The sequence below is a fragment of the Hyaena hyaena genome, unplaced genomic scaffold (genome assembly GCF_003009895.1).
Source record: "Hyaena hyaena isolate Hyena2069 unplaced genomic scaffold, ASM300989v1 scaffold_821, whole genome shotgun sequence".
Lineage (NCBI taxonomy): Eukaryota > Metazoa > Chordata > Mammalia > Carnivora > Hyaenidae > Hyaena > Hyaena hyaena.
Window position 1 is genome coordinate 200,079 of NW_024081452.1, and position 24,094 is coordinate 224,172.

The following is a 24,094-nucleotide window of genomic DNA, read 5'->3' on the forward strand; positions in this document are numbered from 1 at the left end:
TTGGATTCTGTCTCCTTCTCTCTGCTTCTCTCTCTCTCTCTCTCTCAAAAACAAATAAACAAACACACATTTTAATAAAATTAGACTGACACATATAGTCAATTGATTTTTGACCATTTCAATGGAAATAAGGACTTCAATAAAGTCTTTCCTACCAGAGTTGCTGAAATAACTAGACACCTACCTCATATCCAAACGCAAAAATTTATTCAAGATGGATCATGAACTGTTGGTTTACAAATCTGGGAATTTCTCAGGTGAAATCTGAAATTGGCCCCTGAATGGAAGGCAAGGAGAGTCTAAGAGACAGACCACTCCAGATTGGTAAGTGGCAGGTTTAATAAATAAGCAAGGAAAATTACACAGGAGGCTTGTCTTGGATGCCCATGAGAAGAGTAGATCTCCACACTCATCCTCCAGAATCTTTTAAGTTTATATAGAAGCCTTACCGGGGTTCAGGAACGCATACTATCCAGACAGTCTCATTGACAAATTGTTCTCTCAAGGCTGCGTCCTTCGAAATGGCTCCCACTGTGGGAATGGCAGACTGAGCACACATTCCAAGGATAAGGGAGGGTAGGTGGTGAGATGCCTCTGATTGTCTGGATCCAACTTACAGGTCAGTCAGCTTCCCATATGAAAGCTTCTAGAAGAAAATATAGAAAAATATTTTTGTGAACTTGAACTCATTTCTTAGACACACAAAGCTCTAATCATAGAGAAAAAATAGGTGACCTAGACTTCATCAAAATTAAAATCTTCTGCTCATCAAAAGAGATCATTAAAAAATATAAACACAAAGTTTAGAGCAGAAGAAAATGTTCACAAAACATTCTTCTGACAAAAGACTGGTGTCCAGAATATATAAATGTTTCCTAAAACTCTATGAATTTTGTTTTGTTTGATTTTTACAATGATAATATTTTCCTGTTATTATGAATATAATAATTTCATAATAACCACATGTCATGTCCCAATCACAATTTACATAAACAAGAAAAAAAAAATAAAGAACTCCACAATCCAGTATCTCTTCTGCACCTTCCTTTGCTCTCAGTGAAGACCAAACTGAGAAACAAACTATCTACCCTTTCTTTCCTCTAGACAGGCCAAGAAGAGTCTTTATGAAGACTGAGAAGTGAATTTAAAACAATTATAGAGATAAAATTAGTAATATGAGGGCAAGCAGCTACTCCCAAAATTAAAAAAAAAAAAAAGAAACTGGCACCTATTGAATATTTTTTCTTTTTTTATTGAAGTATAATTGACATGCAATACTATATTAATTTCAGGTGTATGACATAGTGATTCAACATTTATAAATATTATTAAGTGATCACCATGGTAAGTCTCGTTACCATCTATCACTATACATAGTTATTACAATATTATTAACTGTATTCTCTAATACTGCACTTTACATCCCTATGACTTAATCATTTTATTATTGGAAGTTTGCATCACTTAATCTCCTTCACCTACTTCCTCCATCCTTCCACTCTCCTCCCCTCTGGCACCCACCAGTTTGTTCCTTGTATTTATGAGTGTGTTTTTGTGTTGTTTTGTGTGTTTTGTTTCTTAGATCCTACATTAGATATTTTTTTAATTATTTGAAGACATTTGAGAAAAATGAAAACAAGAAGAGATGAAAGAATATTCATGGTAAATTATCAATAGTTGCTGAAAACCAATAAAAGACTATATAAGGTGGTGAAATTAAAAATAAATGTGCTAGGGACCTGGGTGGCTCAGTCAGTTAAGTGTTTGAGTTCAGCTCAGGTCATGATCTCACAGTCCATGAGTTTGAGTCCTACATCGGGCTCTGTGCTGACAGCTCACAGCCTGGAGCCTGCTTTGGATTCTGTTTCTATCTCTCTCTGCCCCTCCCCCTCCCCTGCTCATGCTCTGTCTCTCTCAAAAATAAACAAACATTTAAAAAATTTTAAAAAGACAGTGTGCTGGAGGCGCCTGGGTGGCTCATTCAGTTGAACGTCCAACTCTTGATTTCAACTCAGGTCATGATCCCAGAGTCATGGGATTGAGTCCTGAATCGGGCTCCAAGCTGAGCATGGAGCCTTCTTAAGATTCTCTCTCTCCGCCCCCCTCCCCTGCTCACAATGCTCTCTCTCTCAAAAAAAATTTTTTTCACTTAATTTCATTTAAAAGTGAGTGTGCTCATGACCTCCTCTCCCTGGTGTTCTGCCACTGGGGTAGAATAGTAAATCAGAGGCTCTGAAGCATCTCAGGAAATGAGAGTAGCATATACTGACCTACTTGGTTTATAGTGATTCTCTCCTATTTGTGATTTCAATGAAAAACTATTTAAATATGGCTTTGGACTGTACTGGTATTTTCCATGCCATAACCAGAAGAGAAACTAAAAGTTACAACCCTCCTCCCCGCAAAGAAGTACCTGCATTAACTCCTGATAGGATATGTCCATTTTTAGCTATGATTATTGCAGCTAATTTTCTGTCCAAGTGGACTTATGCAAGTTTGGTGTATTGATATTAGTGTTTGGATTGGTTCTGCAGAATGTGTTTTGAGTTAAATGTTATAGTTCCTCCCCTCCTACTATGTGAAAGGCAAAAGAGACTTAAATTTTGGGGTGCTATTTAACAAGCACTGTTCTAATTAGAAATCACAATGGTTCTAAAAAATTTTTTAAATAAAAATAAATTTATAAAAAGAAATCATATGGAAACCAACTTGACAATAAACTATTTAAGAAAAAAAATCATATTACCTCCTAAGGAGTTGGTGGTGATTATAAAACCATGCATTATTCCTTAAGAAGGTTAAGGAACCCAAGACAATTGAGGCTGGATCATTTCCTGAGTATGGCTATATCTTTTTTCCCCTTCGCAGTCCTCATTGCAATCTACTCAGAGAATTCTACTTACCTGGTGCCCCCAGCCCCACTAGCTCCCTGCCTATTCCATTACTGCTTTCCTCCTTCCTCTTTTACATTTCACTCACTCCAGAAATGCTCTCTGCCCCAATATAAAGGATATTGAGGGATGCCTGGGTGGCTGAGTCAATTAGGCATCTGACTTTGGCTCAGGTCATGATCTCCCCATTCGTGGGTTCAAGTCCCACATCAGGCTCTGTGCTGACAGCTCAGACCCTGAAGCCTACTTCAGGTTCTGTGTCTCCCTCTCTCTGCCCCTCCCCCACTTGCACTCTGTCTCTGTCTCTCTCTGAAAAATAAACATTTTTTAAGAAAGGATACTGAGTGTAGCAGCAAAGAAAACTTTAAACAATCCAGTTTTTAAAAAAAGACTCTCATCCTGGGGCGCCTGGGTGGCTTAGTCGGTTAAGCGTCCGACTTTCGCTTAGGTCATGATCTCACGGTTCGTGGGTTCGAGCCCCGCGTCGGGCTCTGTGCTGACTGCCAGCTCAGAGCCTGGAGCCTCTTTCGGTCTGTGACTCCCTCTCTCTCTGACCCTCCCCTGCTCACGCTCTCTCTCTCTCTCTCCTAGAAATAAATAAAAAATATTTAAAAAACAAAAAAAAAAGACTCACATCCTAAAAAGAAAACAACCTTGACCCCACATGTCTCCCCACAGCTACCTTATTTCTCTGCTCCCCTTTCCAAAGGCAAAACTCTTGAAATACTTGTTCTTATTCAATCCTCTCTTTCCTTTCTTCCCTTTCTTTCTTGAAACTACCACATTCAGGCTTCATCTCCACCACTGCACCAAATAGGTCCTGTCAAGGTCATCAGTGTCATCTACATTGCCCAATCCAATGATCAAGTCCTTGTCACTCACCACCTGTCAGCAGCACTTACACAGCTGATCACTCTTAATTCATGCACTTTCTTCACCTGGTCTTGGGATGGAATGATCTCTCATTATTCTCCTCCACCTCAATAGCTCTTCTCCTCTGCTTTGCTGCTTCCTCCTTTTCTTCCTGACCTTTGATTAGTGAAAAGCTCCAGAGCGCAGTTCTCAGACTTGTTCAATCTATGATTGCTCCCCAGATCATCCACCTACTGATTCTAAAGACTGCATTCAACATGGTGTTATGGAACAAACTTTAAGATATATGTTAAATGAAAAAAGATAAAAGATGGAAAGTTGGATTTGGCGTGACTGACAACACAGGGATACAACACTTAACTCCTATTCTGAAAGGCTGGGGCACAAAATAAACCAGGGAGTCACATTAAAGAGCTGACTATACAGCCCCAACCAGTAATGTTTTTGCTAATTAAACCGGAGGCAGTAAAAAAAATGAATCAGGCATATATTCCACCCTCCAGAATGTATAGTCTTCTGGGGAAATGAAAAATAAATAGTGACAAAATAAGGAAGAAAATGGTGTCACCATTGAAATGACAGGATGTATGGAAGCTCAGATAAATAGAGCAGCTTTTAAGTTTTTTGAATGTTTACTTATTTACTTAGAGAGAGAGACCAGGGAGGGGCAGAAAGAGAGAGAGTCGAGGGAGGAATCCCAATCAGAGTTTCTGCTGTCAGCACAGAGCCCAATGTGGGGCTCGAACTCAGAAATCCCAAGATCGTGATCTGAGCTGAAATCAGGAGTCAGAGGAGTAACTGAGCCACCAAGGTGCCCCTAGAGCAGCTTTTAAAAGCTTGATGAGGGGCGCCTGGGTGACTCAGTTGGTTAAGCTTCCGACTTCTGCATAGGCCATGATCTCATGTTTTGTGGGTTCAAGCAACGCATTGGGCTCTATGCTGACAGCTCAGAGCCTGGAGCCTGTGTCTCCCTCCCTCTCTGCCCTTCCCCGACTTATGTTCTGTCTCAGTCTCTCAACAATAAACATTAAAATTTTTAAAAATAAATAAATAATAGCTTGATGAAGCTGAATTATTTTTTTTACTTCATGCTTTCAAAATAACATTTCCTAATTGTCTCTATTATCAAACTAAAACTTCTGAAAGTTTCCTGTCTCCTATGCATGCTACTCTCCAAACTCTCAAACTCCCAGAGTAGAAAACCTTTTTATTTAGAACTACTCTCCAACAAACCTCAAGAACTCAAGAAAAACATAACTTAGGATTAATTTTTGCAGAAAAAAAGAACTTCACTTAAAGAGAAAGGGGTCAAATGGAGAAATGAACACACAGGGCACAGGGAAAAATGTAGAGAGGTTGCCCCAAGCTAACAGATGGCTCAGCAGCCACCCAGCTCTCTGATTCCAAAACCCATACACTTTCAGTGTGACAGCCTGTCTTAGATATAAATGCAAGCTTAAATTGATTATAAAAGAATGGAAGATAACCAGTGGAAAGGAAAACATTTAATTTACAGAAAGGAGGGGATTGTTGGTTGAGCAAGTCCCATGGAAGAACTAGAGCAACACACGAAATTCAAACGAGGGTACATCCACAGAAACGCTGTAAAAGCATGATGAAAACAGAGAGGCAGAATGATTCCCATTTCGCTGCAGAAAAACAAAGACTGTCTTAAAAACAATTACCCCATTTTGGGTCTTTGGTGAAATCATTTCCTTTCACTTTCCATATCTATTTTGCGTCAATGAGCAGAAGAAATTAAATCCAGAGCTAGATAGATCTCACCCTGGCTGGAAACTTTTATTCCTGCCTCCTGACTTCCGGTCCCCAGTCCACCCAAGCCTCCTACACACTCCACTCCCCGTTTTACACAACCTCACCAGCTCCTGCCCTCCTTTTTGGCTAACATCATTGTGCCCGTGGAGCCTAATCTCTATCAATCTATGTCCCTTCTTAAAACCGCAAATATGTCAGTTTTCTTTGAAGTTTTCCTGGACCCGATCTCACAGAGACAAATCAGAGGATTTGATTGATGTTCTGACCAGCAGCCACTGGCTGTGAATATTCCTATGTAGATTTTAATTCTCGTGTTTTCATGAGTATACATTTATAGTTGAGTTTACAGTAGTTGCCCCTTATCCCAGGAGATTAATTCTAAGACTCCCAGTAAATGCCTGAAATTGCAGGTGGTACCAAATCCTGTATGTACTATGATTTTCCTATACTTACATACCTATGATAAAGTTTAATTTATCATTAGGTACTGTAAATATTAACAATAACGAATAGAAAAATTATAACAATACACTATAATACAAATTAGGTGGGGCGCCTGGGTGGCGCAGTCGGTTAAGCGTCAGTCTTCCGCTCAGGTCATCACCTCACAGCTTGTGAGTTCAAACATCCTCTCAAGCTCCGTGCTGACAGCTCAGAGCCTGGAGCCTGCTTCGGATTCTGCGTCTCCCTCGCTCTCTGCCCCTCTCCCACTTGTGCTCGGTCTCTCAAAAACAAATAAACACTTAAAAAAAATTTTTTTTAACTATGTGAATATGTTCTCTCAAAATACCTTATTGGGCTGTACTCACTTCTCTTGTGATGATGTAACATAAAATGCCCACGTGATGAGGTGACGTGCGGTGGACGATACAGGCATCGTGAGGTATTAGGCTACTACCGACCTGCTGATTCGTCAGAAGGAGGATCATCCGCTTGCAGACCGTGGTAACTGAAAGTGCGGAAAGCGAAACTACAGATAAGGCGGACTCTTGTACTTTTTAAAAATTCCTTACAATTATGCACTCAATACGTATCAGTATCGATTGCCCAGCTTAATCACAGCTATCCAGGAGACAGATAAATCATAGATGGTAGGTAGGTAGATCAATGATCAATTGATACATAAATATTAAAGGACCACAAACGTTAACCAAAACTAAACACATTTTTTAAAATGTAGAGTTCTTCGAGCTTGGTGATAAAGCTGTTTCACAGTCAATTTACCGTATTACTCTGAGAACAATTTGCCATAAACATCAAAGTAATGTTACAAGCTTTTTTCTCCAAAGAAATGCACAGTGTGACAGTAAAATGTCAGAAATAATTAGACAAAATCGCACAATTCCACTGTGACACTAAAATATCTTTGGAGTTGAAATTTGTTATGGAACTTTAAAACTGGTGTGAAATCTGCTTATTATAAACAATATAATTTTTCTTTAATGTCCCAGAATTTCTCAAATATGATACAATGTGAATGTAGGTTTCCAAGTGTTAAAAAAAAAAAAACCTTTCCACGTGTAAAAGTTACATATATATTAATAAATATAAATAAGAAAGTAATTCAGGTGGCAAGATAGACTTAAAGTTGGTAATGTCTTCATGAAAAAGAGTTTGGGAACAACTTTTTTAAAAGTATCTTTTTGGTAGCTACACTTGTGGCTAGCACAGTGTGAGGAATAAACTTGTGCATCACTACTGAAATTAATGTAACATTGAGTGTCAACGATTTAATTTTTAAAAGGTATCTTTTGAATAATAATGTAAAAATGAACTTCACACCAGAGGTAAATAAGGAAAGTATATCAAAAATATATGTGAAGAATTTATGAATACTGAAATATTATAATGTGTTCCAGAGGAGAAAAATATTACTTTTTCATTCATTAACCAATAGCATACTATTTTCCAGGAACCCTCCACTCAGAAGAAATGCTGTGGTGCTTCCTTTTACCCCACACAAAATGGAACATAAAAAACGACATAGCTGAACAAACTATAGTCTTCTTATAAATGAAAGGCACCGAAGTCTGAGTAGTTTCCAACTGAGGGAAAATAACCAACAGCTTCTCCACGGTGTAGATTGAAACAGGGAAAACATGAATATCACTAACTGTACCACAGAAGCCAGTGTGGCTGGGAGACCCAAGACCATCACTGAGAAGATGCTCATTTCCATGACTCTGGTGATCATCACCACCTTGACCATGTTGCTGAATTTAGCTGTGATCATGGCCATCTGTACCACCAAGAAGCTCCACCAGCCTGCCAACTACCTGATCTGTTCTCTGGCCGTGACGGACCTCCTGGTGGCCGTGCTGGTCATGCCCCTGAGCATCATGTACATCGTCATGGACAGCTGGAAACTAGGTTACTTCATCTGTGAGGTATGGCTGAGTGTGGACATGACCTGCTGCACCTGCTCCATCCTCCATCTCTGTGTGATTGCCCTGGACAGGTACTGGGCCATCACGAATGCTATTGAGTATGCCAGGAAGAGGACAGCCAAGAGGGCTGGACTGATGATCCTCACCGTCTGGACCATCTCCATCTTCATCTCCATGCCCCCTCTGTTCTGGAGAAGCCACCGCCAACTCAGCCCACCTCCCAGTCAGTGCACAATCCAGCATGACCATGTCATCTACACTATTTACTCCACACTCGGGGCATTTTATATCCCCTTGACTTTGATACTTATTCTGTATTACCGGATTTACCATGCAGCCAAGAGCCTTTACCAGAAAAGAGGATCAAGCCGACACTTAAGCAACAGAAGCACTGATAGCCAAAATTCTTTTGCGAGTTGTAAACTTACACAGACTTTCTGTGTGTCTGATTTCTCCACCTCAGACCCTACCACAGAGTTTGAGAAGATTCACACCTCTATCAGGATCCCTTCTTTCGACAATGATCTAGATCATCCTGGAGAACGGCAGCAAATCTCTAGCACCAGGGAGCGCAAAGCAGCACGAATCCTAGGACTGATTTTGGGTGCATTCATTTTGTCGTGGCTGCCGTTTTTCATCAAAGAGTTGATTGTTGGTCTGAGCATCTATACAGTGTCCTCTGAAGTGGCTGATTTTTTGACGTGGCTTGGTTACATTAATTCTCTGATCAATCCTCTGCTCTACACAAGTTTTAATGAAGACTTTAAGCTGGCTTTTAAAAAGCTCATTAAGTGCCGAGAACATACTTAGATTGCAAACAGCCAAAAGGCATTACTTTTACCAGCTTGTGAGTGGACATGGGTAAGGGGTGCAACTTATTAATTTGTGAACATAGTTGGTTCAGGGAAGTTTGTAAGTTAGTGCGGTCTTTTTGTTTGTTTTGTTCTGTTTTGTTTGAAGTTTGTTATTTGGTGTGCCGTTTTCTACCTCTGGTTTTATTTGTGGTACATGATTTCAAATAAACATTATCATATAAAGACAGAAATGTCATAGAAGTAATAATAAGGTGAAATAGTAACTACTATTTTTAGCCCTTTCAGTTAATCCTGCCATTAAAGAATGCCAAAATAAATCTTCATTTGCAGAATTTCTTCTTACTTATAAATCAAATACCTGATAACTTGCCTCCGTGTGGCATTAAACCTGAAGTCATGGCTCCATATTCGTGCAAATTTTAGTGGGAATCGCATGACTCCATAAAGCATTAAAAAAAAAGTGATGTGCTGTCATCTGCTTGCAGATCTGAACTAAAGTCATTTACTGTGACTACAGAGCCCACTCCTTTTAGGCACAAATAGTGCAGCTGACGTATCCTTTTTGGTACATGATTAGATACGTGTCCTCATTCTCTAAAGAAAACCTGGAATTAATCCTCTACTTTCCTAGGTCTTTAACTATGAATACGAAACATAAACAAAGACAAAATAACCTAAGTCTACTTTGGTCCACGTGTTGTTATATTACCTGACTGGCACACTGGACCTCCTATTCTGAGAAGTGTCCCACTAAGCCTCGCACACACTCCCTTATGCTAGCAGGATTCAGGTGGGAGTACAAGCAGTTTCACAGTGGAGTGATCAAATGAAGGAATATATTATCTGAAGAACTGTGTTGGATAATCCACTCATTAAATTAGCAGTGTGCACTTGGGAGAAAAAAAAAGTGAAACATCTGTGCTTACAGCAAAGGCCACCCATCAAGGAAAGGAGTGTGAAACTGTGTCCCCTGGAATCTCTGTGGTTTCCATGCCAGACTGCACCCTGGGGCCAGGAGGCTACAGATGGGACCTGAGGCCACACACACCTCTCTTGACCTGGGGTGACTGCTCTAGTCACGAGGAGTCGCTTACCACTAAGTCAAGAGTGATGGCAAAAGGGAATGAAAGTTTGTAAACGCGTGTGCACTCTCAAGTCAGTGACTGTCCTATACCTCTGCTCTTCGTCTCATCCACACCTTCTCATCTCTTCAACCTCCAAGGGTCATCTCTCTTCTTGGTTTACTGACAAGACCTGGATTTGCTCCCTTTCCACCTCCATGTTTTAGCCTTAAATCTATGCTCTCTACCCTTTTCTGTAATCTTGCACCTCTCTCCTTTGCCCCCTCCTTTCTCCCCCATGCCTCTCTACCTCACTTCCCCCTTCCCTCCCTCCCATCCTTTCCTCTCCCCACCCTTTTTGAATCTCACCTATTCATTTGCTCAAGTCTCTTGGACACTGGTGGATACTTCCTCTGACCCTACTTCCCACTCAAGCTCCTGCTTCATCTCTCTCCTGCCTCTCCCACCTGAGGTTTTCCACCTACCCGTCCTTCATTCTGCTCCACTTCCCACCTTCCACTGACTTCCATATCCTTTGCCATCTGGGCGTTCCTTTCTTAGCTCTCCTGAAACACATCTCCCAGTAGGCAAATGTAATGGCCTTCCCTCTGTCCTTACCCACCTCCCAATCTTTCATCAGGTAGAACAGCTCTGGGGAGCCTGGGTGGCTCAGCTGGTTAAGCATCAGACTCTTGGTTTTGGCTCAGGCCATGATCTCAGGGTTCGTGAGACTTAGCCCCACACTGGGTTCTGCCCTGACAGCATGGAGCCTGCTTGGGATTCTCTCACTCCCTCTCTCTCTGACCCTCCCCTGCTCACATGTGCATGATCTCTCTCTTTCTCTCTCTCTCTCAAAAATAAACATTAAAAAAAAAAACCAAACACCTAAGCCTCCCTTTCATGTTTAAGCCCATACTTTCCAGAATACTTTACTCCCCTAGTTCTCCAACCACCTCCTCATTCTTTGTCTCCTTTTCTTTCTCCTGGGGCACTGTCCTAGCTCTTACCTCCCATGTCTCCATACTCAATCCTATCCCATCATTTTAACAATGAGATCCATTCCTATGGCTCTTCAATCTGAGTCTTTAGCTCTGATTTCTGTGTGTCTCAAATTCCAGACCCATGAATAACACCCTATGAACTGTCTGTTGATTCCTCAAACACAGCTTTTCTAAACTGAACTCAGGATCATTTTCCCACACTCAAATCTTCTCTCCTTCTACCTTTCCCATCTCAGATAACAGGATTACCATGCCTTTTATCATTCATGTTAGATTAATGTGATCCTCTCTCTTTATGGCTTGTCTCTCACATCCAGACAGTCTTATTAAACTCTTATCCATTTAGCTCTACAGAAATGTTTGAATACGATCCCTTCTTCTCCAATAATTTGGTCCCTGCACCCATTCAAAATCTTCTTATCTGATCTTACCTCTTGAGTCCTTCACCTGCCACTCTGCCCACACACCCACACACCTTTCAGATACATCTTCCGGGAACAGTGGTTTTCAGAGTGGCAGCTCCAGGCCGGCAGCATTAGCATCACGTGGAAAGATGTTTAAAATGCAAATCCTAGGGCCCCACTGAAGACATACTGACTCATAAATTCAGAGAGTGGGGGGCCCATCAACTTCTTCTTATAAGCCCTCCAGGAGACTCTGGTGGACACTAAAGTTTGAGAATCACTACCCCAGAGCATGCCATTGGTTTTTAATTACAGTATCATAATCCTCTACTATCTCCCCTATGAGTTTAAAGTAAATATTCTTTTTTAAAACATGAACATTTAAAATTAAAAAATAATGATTCCTTAGTATAATATTCAAGGTTCCTTCACTATGTGACTTTAAATTACCTTTCCAGAGTTATGTCTCACCACTTCTTCTCGCCCATCCCATACTCCAAAAAAATCTGGATATTTTCTGTGGCTTCTGAGCTTCCTTAACAGTTGACCCCACTGCTTCAGAAACCTGACCCCATGGCTTTCTATTCTTTCATCATTTCTTCATCATGCAACTCAAAAGCAATCTCTTCTGTAAAGTCTTTCTGAGATCCTTCTTCCTTCTGTGTCACTAAGAAAGTCCTCTCTTCCAGCTCTGTGCTCCCATAGAACCCCATTTCTATCACTATTATTATATCCATCCTATCTTATAGTGCTTTTATTTGTGTATTTCTGCTGTCTGCCCTAATAGATTGTGAGCTCCTTGAGGGCAGAAACTATGTCTGTTTCATCTCTGTATCCCTAGGGACTCTTACAGTGTTTTACACACAGTAGGGACTCAAGAAATGTCTGTTAATGTGAATGGAATTATATCCCTAGAAGAGAAAATGTATATGTGCCACCTTCTCCCAGTGAGAAAAACCAAACTTCTTAATTCCCATGCTGCAATACTGACTTCATTTTTCCCCAAAACTTACCCTACCACTTCCCAACTTTGTCCCAAAAACTGCTAGAAGAAGCTTTCCTATGGAAAGAAAAATAATTGCCCACTGAATAAATGAATATACTTTATTCATTAGGATTCAGTCTAAGCCGCTCTCAAAGAAGAGACCTCCAAGTACAGTAGTTCAAACAAGACAGTTTCATTCTCTCTCATGTGACAGTCAAAAGGTAGGGGGCAGCCCAGAGTGAGTAGGGGACTCTGTTCCACAACATTATCTAAAGACTCAGGTGCCTTTCATCCTGTGGTTCCACAACCTCCCACCCCCAGGTCTTATTCTCATCTGCATAACCAAAGTTGATGCACCACCATATCCACAGTCCAGTCCATAGGAAGGAAGAGAGAGAAGTAGAGAGCAATTTCCTTTTAAGGAAGTTATGTGGATCATGTAACTTCTGCTTGAACTCCATTAGCAATAACTAGGTCACATGGCCACACCAAGTTGCAAAGAATAGGAGAGTAAATCTCCAGCTGGGCAGCCATGTGCCTTACTAAAATTGAGGAAATTATAATAAAAGGAAGAAAAAGAATGGCTACAAGGGGACAGTGAACAGTCTACCTCAAAGGGATATTGGTTTCCGTGCGTACAGCTCATATATTCCAGGCAAGTCGATCGGTTACCCAGCTAGTGGTGATCTATGTACAAGGATGTTGAGATTTAATTCTTGGGTGACTTGACTGAGATTGCGTATATGCTGAAAATCCAGTATTTATCATGACTATATCTCTAATATCTAGAAATTATACGAGCAACCCTCTTGTTTTCCCATCATCTTCCACATATCATCATTGAAAATTCTTGGCAATTACAAGCATTTTAAATGTTAAGAGTCTAAGTAAATAAAAAATAAAAAGCAGAATAATAAGTAATTTTCACTTACTCATTTTTACTGCTCATTTCCAATTTACCAGATAAGTCCTAATTAAATGCAATTCTCTCACACCAATATTTGCCCTTATCAAAGAAGAATCTGTATTTATTTCCTAGTGTAAATCAAACCTGTTGGGGGAAAAAAATCTGCTGTTTGGTTTACTCATTTAACCAATAGTGCTAGCTGGTATTGACTACCATTGCCACTTTTAATGAAAACTGACCATATCTGTCTAATATCAAAGTGTGGGTCAGGCCAACACATATAGACACCACATCGGTTAAAGAATTTCCCATGACATTGGCAGAGATCATTAAGAAAAGGGACACAGTAAAATATCTATCAGCAAGGAGGAGGCATTGGTGCTTCAAAGGATTGACTCATATCCTTATTTTGTAGAAAGGCTTTCAAAGACCAAAAATAGTCTCACCTAAGTCACTTCAGACTTAGAATTAAAAGAGACTCTCAGGAACCTGTCTGTAGAAGGAGGAGATAGTTCAAAAGGTAGGAAGGATGACTTTAGATGTTTCTGGAACCCTTAAGTTATCCAAAGGCCCTCCTTTCTCCCCATAAACCTCACCCTGGAGAATATACAGCAAGCTTCAGCCTTGCCACAAAAATGGTTTGAAATTATTTCCTTCAGAAAGGAATCACTCTGAAGAAAGAACGGTTTAAAGAAAGTAACCCATTGGCACTCTAGAAGCTCCCAGCACCTAACACAGAGAGTGGTGCATGATGTCACTCCATTTATATAATTCACATGTCTATTGAATCTAATTGAAATGAACACATTGATTACAGACTTCAAGACATTTAGAAGTAGAAATGTGTAGCAGATAAGAAGTTTTTCATATGGACGTGGCGTTGTCACATATTCAAATTTTTTTTTAAGGAAAGGGGCATCAGGACAATGATGATACAAAAGAAACAGCAACAGGCGGAGTTGGGAGATAATATCAACAGAGTTTCAGGAAATAAAAACATTGACAATCTTCTCTGAGTTTGAGTAAATTATAAAAGTTTTTCATTCAAAAAGAAAAAGTGATAGAAGAGCAATGGTATAAAGAAAGCAAGACTACAGCAATGGAGATAGCAAAGTTGGGGAGATAATGGTGGTGGTGGTTTGGGGTCCACAAACAGCAAGTGAGCATCTGCCATGAGCTTGACATTGTACTAGGCACTGGAATCTCTATAAGGAAAAAAAAATGGCAGAGGGACAGAAAGAAAGCAGACAATCCAGGTAGAAAAGTACAAGGCCCAAATCTTAAGAGCCGATTTGTAGGAATCGGCTGATTATATTTATTATCTATTTGACTAAAACAGCATTTCAGAGGGAATTAGAAACATTGCCTTTGCTTAAGGGGCTGGGGGAGAAAGAAGACAGAAGACTGACTGCATTTTGCACATCAAATCTTAGGGGAAATATAGTGATACCAGAGACTCTGAAGAATGGAGGAGAATGGATGGTTCTTCAAAGAAAATGTATAAACAACATGATACCAGAAATTCTGAAGAATGGAGGAGAATGCATGGTTCTTCAAAGAAAATGTATAAACAAGGATAAGGTCATAGATGCATGTGTTTGCAGTTTGCATGGTATCAAATAGTCATACACCAAAGGATGGTTTAAGAAAAGCTGATTTATGAAGATATCCAAAGGAGTGAGGATGGAAACAGAACACTGAGGAAAATTTAGATTTTAAGTAGTCTAATAATAAGTAGACCAGTTACCCCAAGTGTTTCTGGTTCACGGTTGAGCACTCAGTAAGGGATTAGCAAATGAGTAATTAATTACTCAGGCCACCAAACCTGAATTAGCACTTGGATGGCAAAGGAGAACAACTTGGTGATATAACAAAAGTAGGTCTATAAGTCAGTAAGAAAGATGCTTAATAAAATACACACTCAGAAGTATGAAGCAGTTAGGTAGAAATATTATACCCTCAGCCATTCTCTCTTTCTTCTTTGGAGCGGAGGGGCAGAAGAGGTGTTTCATAAAGAACAAACAGAAGAACCACAATGTAAAGAGTGTTATCTGACAACCTTACCTGATTACTTCTTATTTATCCACTTCTCACTTACAAAAAACTAAGGCCTAATTGCCCTTTCTAATCACACACACATGCATCTAGAAATAAACACAATATCTAATTAGGAAACCAAAGGTAAGTTTGGTACAGGCAAATGCCATTGGTATAACTGTTACAAGAGTCCGATTAAAAATGAATGCCAGGTGTACTATGTATGTATATGTTATTTCATGTTTAATTGCTGGACATTCTACACACTGGAATAGGAGGGTATAAAGATCATTTCATCGGTAATACTTAGGGAGAATCATGATCAGAGTTTCCAAAATATGTCTATACCGAGAGATCTTCCCTTAGAATGACAGCCTTGTCCACAAGCTCCTTCTAAATGTGTTACAAGAAAAGCAGCTCTAAGGGGCTCTTCAAGCATAACTCACCATGTGGCACCATGTGACATCCCTTGCCTGTCCCCAACTCCCCTATCTGCAGCTGATTAGTTAGGGCAGTTGGGCACCTGACTCAACAACAGCAGGTCTATATGCTGGCCATGTGCTATGAGGTGGTCTGGTGTGAAAACTCCCCATGTACAGAAGAAGATTGGTTCTGATAATGACATTCTTACCTCTCAAGAATTTGAACAAAAAAACACATAGAGTCATTCCACTGTCAGAGGAAGCAGAAGTAGAAAGACAAGCAAAGTGAGACCAAAACAAAAAAAAGCAGCCAACTGGCATCCATGGCAAAGCCCAAGAATGAAGCACAATTCATTCCTGCTGCTGAGAAACTAACAACGTTGCCTGTCCTTCAGAGTTGCCTTTTACAATCCTAGACAACCTTTCCAGTCCCAAACTATCCTCTAGGTCCTTGAAGTTTAGCTGTGAGAATACTCCAGAGACTCCTTTCTCACTTATTGCAACAGTTAACATTGCCATTGACCACCACTATTTTTGGAAATCTGCATTGTTCTCTTTCTTCCAACTGAAGGATCCTGAACACACAGAGTTCTTGTGTCTCTAAGCCGTAAGCTTCTGGAATAAGCACACTGGCTCCATTTGGACAGTAAGTGCAGCTGGACCAGATTCAAGTCTTTTCATTTCCATTGATCTTTCTAGTGTGGAAATGTACATAGTTTCCATGACTCTCTGATACGTCTCAGTTGCCTTCATGAAACTAAATTTTTCCATTTAGTTTTTTACTCCATGGATGTAGTTCTATTCATCATAGGTTGTTTTTTATTTTTAAGTTGTTATTTGTTTTTGCTTTGGTTCCTAGGATAAAGTGACCTTCCTTTCCTTAATTCTTAGCCTTGGGAGTGGGAAGGAATTGAAAGGACAGGGTCGGAGGGGCAGTCGGCAGAGATCAAAGGACTATGTTAGTCTTTTTGCGCTGCTATAACAAAAATACCACAGGCTGGTTGGCTTAGAAACGACAGAAACTTATTTCTCACTTCTGGAGATTGAAAGTCTGAGATTCGAGGGTCCAGCATGGTTGTGTTCTGGTGAAGACCCTCTTCTGGGTTGCAGACTGCCAAGGAAGGTTTTAATTTATGAATTTAAGGAAGACACAATATTCATTTAATGACAGACACTAATAGTCATCTTTAAAGGGTTTGTAGGGGCACCTGGGTGGCTCAGTCAGTTAAGCGTCCAATTTTGGCTCAGGTCATGATCTCACGGCTGGTGAGTTTGAGCCCCACGTCGGGCTTTGTGCTGACAACGCAGAGCCTGGAGCCTGCTTCAGATTCTGTCTCTCTCCTACTCACACACTGTCTTTCTCTTTCTCTCTCTCTAATACAAATAAACATTAAAAATTTTTAATAAAAAAATAAGGGCTTTGTGAACCAGTTACACTTGCATCCTCAACAGGCGTTTTGAGGGCTTTGGGTAAGGGAAGGAAATATTCTTCCTCTACCCTCATGGTCTTCCAACTGGACTAAGAATTACTTTTGCATGAGATGGACCAATGGGAGAAAAAAAACACAGTTTTATTATGTGCACATGGAAGCCAAATAATGAAGTTGAAACATAAAGAAATGACCAAGACAAGCAGCTTTTATACTTTTTAGATAATGAGACAATAAATCTTTGAGGAACTGACAGGACAAAAAAACTTAACTTTGGGAGCTTCAATTAGTAAGAAATTCTAAAGATTTTTTAAAAGTAATTTCTGCACCCAGCATGGGGCTGGAACCCATAACCCCAAGATCAAGAGTCACATTATTTACCTACTGAGCCAACCAGGTGCCCCCAATTAGAAAGGAATTCTAAACAGGGTTTGGACTGGTGTAGTAAATTAGTAAAAAAAAAAAAGTAACAAGGGTTGTTTATACAGCCTTCTTGGCTCTCAGCCTCCCATCTCTAGTGATAAGAATGTCTCTTTACATCCTGGCACAGGAAGGATACCATCCACATGGGAAACTTAGTTTCTGCTCTCAGGGAACAGAGAAGGGTCTCAGTGTCCTTCTTGCACTTGTCTCTTAAGTAATTTTTATTTACAATAATCAGTATGCCACTGTGGTCCATACTGGGGAAGCCTGATCTTGGCCTCTCTACAGGGGAGCAAAATCATGACATTAACAACCACTCTATACCAGGCTTAGCTGAGTCACAAGCATCCTAGGGGATAGAATCACCTCTTTGAATCTTACACAAATGTTGTAGATCTGAATATACTCCAGCAAATGGGCATATTTCCAGTGATATGAGCCTTTCTTAATAAAAATAACCAGGAGAAATTAACAGAATCTAGCAAGGGTGTGTATGTGTGTGAAATTTAGTCTACTAAATAATAATTTGAAGATGAAGTTCATTCAACACACATTTATTAACATCTGTGTGTCAAGATTTGCAGCATATTGTCTTGTGAATGAGACACAGCTGCAGCTCTTAAGAAAAATACGGTCTATTGGAAGAGGAAGCCAAGTAAACAATAGAGTATGATAACATTGCATTGTAGAGATACGTACAATCTGCTATGTGCGTGCAGAAGAAGAAACAATCAGTTCTGTGGGAGATAGAGGAGAGGAGCCTTCACTAAAAATGTGAACTGGTACATGATGTAAGAGTTCACTAGGCTGGCCATTCAGATGAACAGCATGAATAAAAGCATGGAGACACAGAGATTTAAATGGTGTTTAGGAAATGAACAGTGGCCTGAGGTGGCCAGTATATGGGGTAGGAAGGAGAAAGTCAAGAAAGGAGGCTGATGATCTAGGCATGTTCACAAAGGGCCTCAAATGCCTCACTAAGGACACTAGATCTTACCTTGCAGACAGCAGAAAATGGCCTGACATTTTCAACCAAAGGAGAACATGATCAGACCTGAAGTTTTGAAAGAATCCTTGAATGAAAAAGAATGGAAGAATGAAGACCACAGGTGCTGGAATAAACCAGGGAGTGAAGAGCAGAGTCTGTACTAAAGAAGAGGAAATTGAGCAGAAGGAGAGATGGGGAGAGATCTTAGAGAAATTTCAGAAATAAAATCAGATTTATCCAGAAGATGACCTTTTTAAATTGAAAGATAGCAAAGTTTCAGATTGCCAAAGAGAATGTATAGTAATTTCAGCAGCAGATCATAAATTCCACAATTTGAGGATACAGTAGAATAAAACAAGAGTCACCTTCTTTTCCAAACAGACCAACCCTTTTCCCACATCACAGATTGTCTACCCTTGCTCAATCACAGTCAACTGGGTAGAAAATCTTTTCTAGGAAATAACAATAGGTTAATTACACACCTCATTGGTCTCCACTGTTAGCACTACTCTTTCACTCAGTCCTTCTAAACACACCGGTTGCTTAACAACTCTGTTAAGCAAATAACCCTTACTCAGGCAGATATTCAATTCATTTGTCATTTGACAAATATTTACTGAGCACCTACTATCTGTCAGGAATTATGCTAGGTCTTGGATATTCAGTGGTGAACTAAACAATACAAATTCTTTCTCTAACTGAAAATGTAGTCTAATGGAAGAGTTAATTTAAGTAGCATTTTCTACAGTGTGTTAAAGTACAGTAAAGAGCAATATTTCCTCCAACTTCTGATATGGAAGGTCTGAAGTAAGACCAGAGATTGTATGGTTCTAAGAAGTTCAGGTGATGCTGATGTTGCTGGTCTAGGGACAGCACCCTGCATGGCACAGGATCATGTATCACAGTCTAAGACATCTCCATCCAAAGACATTGAGGAGAAATTGACAGGAAAATAAAATCTCCTGCATTTCCCACATTTCATGATTTGAGCAATGGAAATGAAGAATAGAAAAAGAGGTAACAAGCACAATACAAGTGTTTCTCCAGAATTCTGATGGGATTGAAGCAGAAAATCTGAGCTGATCTTTGAATAAGTAGGGACAGAAGAGAGTGGGGAGGACAGTGCCCACACTCGGGACCTCACACAGAAACATGGAAGCTGAACCATGAAAGTTTAGAGGATAAGGGCCAAGACGGAACACTGACCTCATCTTTCAGGCTTACGGTTTCTTGCTCACAGCACAGTGTAGAGGGAATCATATTTAATACTTTCCCTGAATTAAGTTATATCAGTACTTTTTAATAATTTTCTGAGTGCTTTTACGCTTATATTAACTTTCCTGTAAATAAATGCACTTTATCCCATGGGTTCATATCTCCCCAACTAATCCTCATGTTAAAAGGCCAAGAGAAATAGAAAGGAAATCGAAAAAGGAAGGAAGTTGCTCCTGTTTAGTTAGCTAGCCTGTTTCACATCAGACTGTATTGGACATTGCAAACCCAAAATACTAACAAATGCGACAAGACACAGAAACGTGAAGCAGGGAATCTGGAAACATCAGTGAAAGATTCTTCCTTAAGGAAACGGTCTTTACTTTGTATTTAATACAGTGTAGAATATAAAATGTGTGCTTAAGCTCCAAGATCTATACCTGCATCATTAACAGAAGATATTTAAATGTGTACCTAAGTCAACATCCTAAAAATGGCTCACCTGGCTTCCAGAGCTCCATCAGACCATATTCAGTGAGCTCTTGCCTTTTAGAAAGCTGTACTTCTAAGCCCTGTGTATCCTGATAAATGCCTCAGTGCAGTGAGCCCCAGGTGGGAGGTGCATCAATGCCTGTCAAGAAAAGCCAGGAATCATAGTTTTGCATAGTTTTCCTTGGCTTTTATTGTATTGGCAACCAAAAAGTACCTGATAGGATACTTCTGAAGACCAACCCTTAACACTGTTAGACTCTGTGGGCCTTTCCTACACTTGCTCTTGGTTGCATTTATTGGCCAGCCCCCAGGGAAGGCCCACAGATCTTCCCTCAGGCACCCACACTGGGCCAATAACCCATGCTCCAAAACCATTTCTCTGTTCCTCTGGAAACAGCTCCTTCAGTAATTTGGAGAATTCTCCCTTCCCTCCATTTCTTGGGGCTCCAGGGATCCAATCAAAGTCCTTTCCTAACGGTTATGTTAGGTCCCCAGGAATTGTGAAAATAGGAACCCTGCTCTTTGGAGGAGCCTGAGCCCAACACAAGAGACAAGATGAAATGGAAGCTGGAGATCTGGAGAGAGCCATAAGTATTTTTTGTGAATGAGGAATTAGAACAGCTGATTCCTTCTACCTCTTAAGTCTTAACGATTCTTGAAAGTATATCCACGAGTAACTGTAGTATAATAAATTACTTCTACCAAACTAAGTATTTGGAGTTAAGTGTGGACTTTCTCTGGTAGACTGAAAAGAATATTGAACATGAAGTAGTAAGAAAGCCTAGATTTAGGGGCGCCTGGGTGGCTTAGTGGTTAAGCGTCCGACTTTCGCCTAGGTCATGATCTCGCGGTTCGTGGGTTCGAGCCCCACGTCAGGCTCTGTGCTGACTGCCAGCTCAGAGCCTGGAGCCTGTTTCAGAGTCTGTGTCTCCCTCTCTCTCTGACCTTCCCCTGCTCACGCTGTCTCTCTCTCTCCTAGAAATAAATAAAAATATTAAAAAAAAAAAAAAAAGAAAGCCTAGATTTAAATTTCCATCCCAAAATTCATGAGTGACATCGGGAAGTTGTTTAGCGTCTCAGAGCCTCAGTTTCATTCATCTAGGTGTGTAAAGACTTACTCTCCAGGTTGCTGTGAGAGTTAAATGACATACTACTCAAAAAGGTGCTGGGGTGTGTGGGTGGCTCAGTAGGTTAAGCTTCCTGTTCTGTATTTCAGCTCAGGTCATGATCTTGGGGTCATGGGATGGAGCCTGCTTAAGATTCTCTCTTCTCTTCTCTTCTCTTCTCTCTCTCTCCTCCCACCCCCGTCCCTCTTCCTCCCCCCCCCCCACCTACTGCTTGTGCACTCATGCACACATACACACACACACACACACTCTCTCTCTCTCTCTCTCTCTCTCTAAAATAAAAATTTAAATTTAAATAAAGGTGCTTTGGTGAGCCACAAAGCCAGAGAGAGGGAGAGAGAAAAGAAGAGAAAGGGTGGGTGTGGAGGGGGAGGAGAGAGGGAATGCGGGGGAGACAGGGAGAAAGAGAGAAAGGAAGATTGAAGAGGATAGGAAGTGTAATCAGATAAATTTCTAAAACTGCCCAAGATAATGCAATGAAATGAAGGTTCTATTTTGATAAATAACGCTAATAAGTCAGACACATTATGTCCACAAACAGAAAGGGATTTTTTTTTTTTTTTTTTTTTTTTTGCAAGGGACTTTTAATCCAAGTTCTGATCTGATGCTGGGAGCCCTCCAGTGGCTGAGAGATAAGAATGCATCTGAATTCTCCTCTGCGCTGGTGTTCCCAGAAGATGAATAAAGATTCATCATCACATATAAGTAGAAAAGACCTTGGAGAGTACTTCCTCAATCACTCACATTTAAAAGATGAAGAAATGAAGACACTGAGAGGCTGTATATACTTATTTCAAAAGTTAGAAATTGTAGTATTTATTCTGAAATTTAACCCTTTATATTTCCTAAGAATGTCAAAATTCAGCAATTTTTATTTTGACACGAGTAAGAGGTATTCTTATTTCAAAATGTATAACTAAGGCATATTTATAGTTACTGCAAAACAAAATTACCACTCAGTAACATAACTATATTCAAAGCATCATGGTAACATCATGGAATTATTATTGTATACATGTTGTGGCTGAAATTGTTCTGCAATTTAAACAACAATATTTTTGTCTTATCAAAACCTGTACTTGGGACAATTCCTTGATGCCCTCTACTGGCCAGAATGTTATCCAATGTACAATATGGATTATTTCTACCTAGCCCACTAATCTACTTAATAATATATATGCCTGAACACTAGAAAAGTTGGCTTTGGGGAAAAAATAAGTAAATAAAGAAATATACAGGATATAATAAATGTATCAAAAACATTTAGGCAATGAAATAAGCCAAAACCAAACCATCAAAGGGAGCAATATTTGGAAAGGTAAGAAATTATGACACATAAGTTTCACCTCATAGTTGCTCTACAAAATATAATAACTAGGCTGTGAATTTTGTTCCTAATTTACATATTCCAACTGTACCAGATTCTATAAGGATTGTCTGTTGAACAATATATTACTGAATTTAACATAGAAAAACAGAAGAGGTACAATTAAATTCACAAATGTTGAGAGATGCCATGTTTAGAAGTGCAAGCAAGAAAAATATGAGTGAATGCATTAAACACCCAGATATCCTTAAGACTAGCCTTCTCGTTCCCTGAAACAGAATTTTATCAACCTTAGGAACACTTGACCATTATGCTGGTTCCTCTGGCCTACGGGGTGAGTGTCAGGCTGAATCATCTACATCATGTCACCAAAATATTACTACTACTTATAGTAATAATAATTAAAACATTAATTGAGTTGTAGCCGTGTTCTAGGCACTGTTACAAGTGTTTTTAAAATCTCATTATAATGTTGTAAATTTGGTGCAAAATAGATGCTTAATAATTACCTGAGTAGATCAATGAATGAAGACTATAATTGTCCTCATTTTGCAGATAAGAAAAATGTCAACTCATTTGGCCTCGGATACCGGGATCCCTCATCGACCCCGCAGGCAGCCCCTGTGTTTGCCCTGCGTAACGTGGCAAGCCCTGCGGCCAGGTGTGGAGAGTCCCTCAACCTGGGAAACCAGTAAAGGCTGGAAAGGAAGCCGACCCCTTGCCCATCACACAAGGCATGCTCACATGTTCAGGGAACCTGGGGTTAACACGTTCATAGACGGCCTGATTCTGGGTCAGGGTTTTGTAGGAAGCAGAGCAGCTTCCTCACTGCAATCTATTGGAAGTCAGCCCTCCATCATACAAGGGTTTATAAAAAGGAAAAAAAGAAAAAAAATACAGATTCAAAGTGATACATGCAATCGGATGTTTATAGCAGCACTGTCAACAACAGCCAAATTGGGGAGAAAGCCAAATATCCACCAACTGATGAATGGATAAAGAAGATGTGGTATAGGGCGCCTGGGTGGCTCAGCCGGTTAAGCCCCCGACTTCAGCTCAGGCCATGATCTCACCAATCCCAGTTCCCAAGTTCGAGTCCCACATCAGGCTCTGTGCTGACAGCTCAGAACCTGGAGCCTATTTCTGATTCTGTGTCTCCCTCTCTGTCTCTGCCCCTCCCCCACTAGTACGCGCGCGCGCTCTCTCTCTCCCTCCTTTCCTTCCTCCCTCCCAAAATTAAATAAACATTAAAAACATTTTTAGGGGCGCCTGGGTGGCTTAGTCGGTTAAGCGTCCGACTTTCGCTTAGGTCATGATCTCGCGGTTCGTGGGTTCGAGCCCCACGTCGGGCTCTGTGCTGACTGCCAGCTCGGAGCCTGGAGCCTATTTCAGAGTCTGTGACTCTCTCTCTCTCTGACCCTCCCCTGCCCACGCTGTCTCTCTCTCTCTCTCCTAGAAATAAAAATATTTTTTAAAAAAACATTTTTAAAGAAGATGTGGTATGTGGACTATTACTCAGCCACCAAAAAGAACGAA

General features: G+C 40.3%; 1 protein-coding gene across 1 annotated transcript; it reads left to right on the plus strand.

Moving 5' to 3' along the window:
• Positions 1 to 7,458: 7,458 nt before the first annotated feature.
• On the plus strand, positions 7,459 to 9,045 carry HTR1E (5-hydroxytryptamine receptor 1E). Its single transcript, XM_039219433.1, has one exon. It carries the CDS (start codon positions 7,640 to 7,642, stop codon positions 8,735 to 8,737), a length of 1,098 nt encoding a protein of 365 aa, XP_039075364.1. The 5' UTR covers positions 7,459 to 7,639; the 3' UTR covers positions 8,738 to 9,045.
• Positions 9,046 to 24,094: the final 15,049 nt, after the last annotated feature.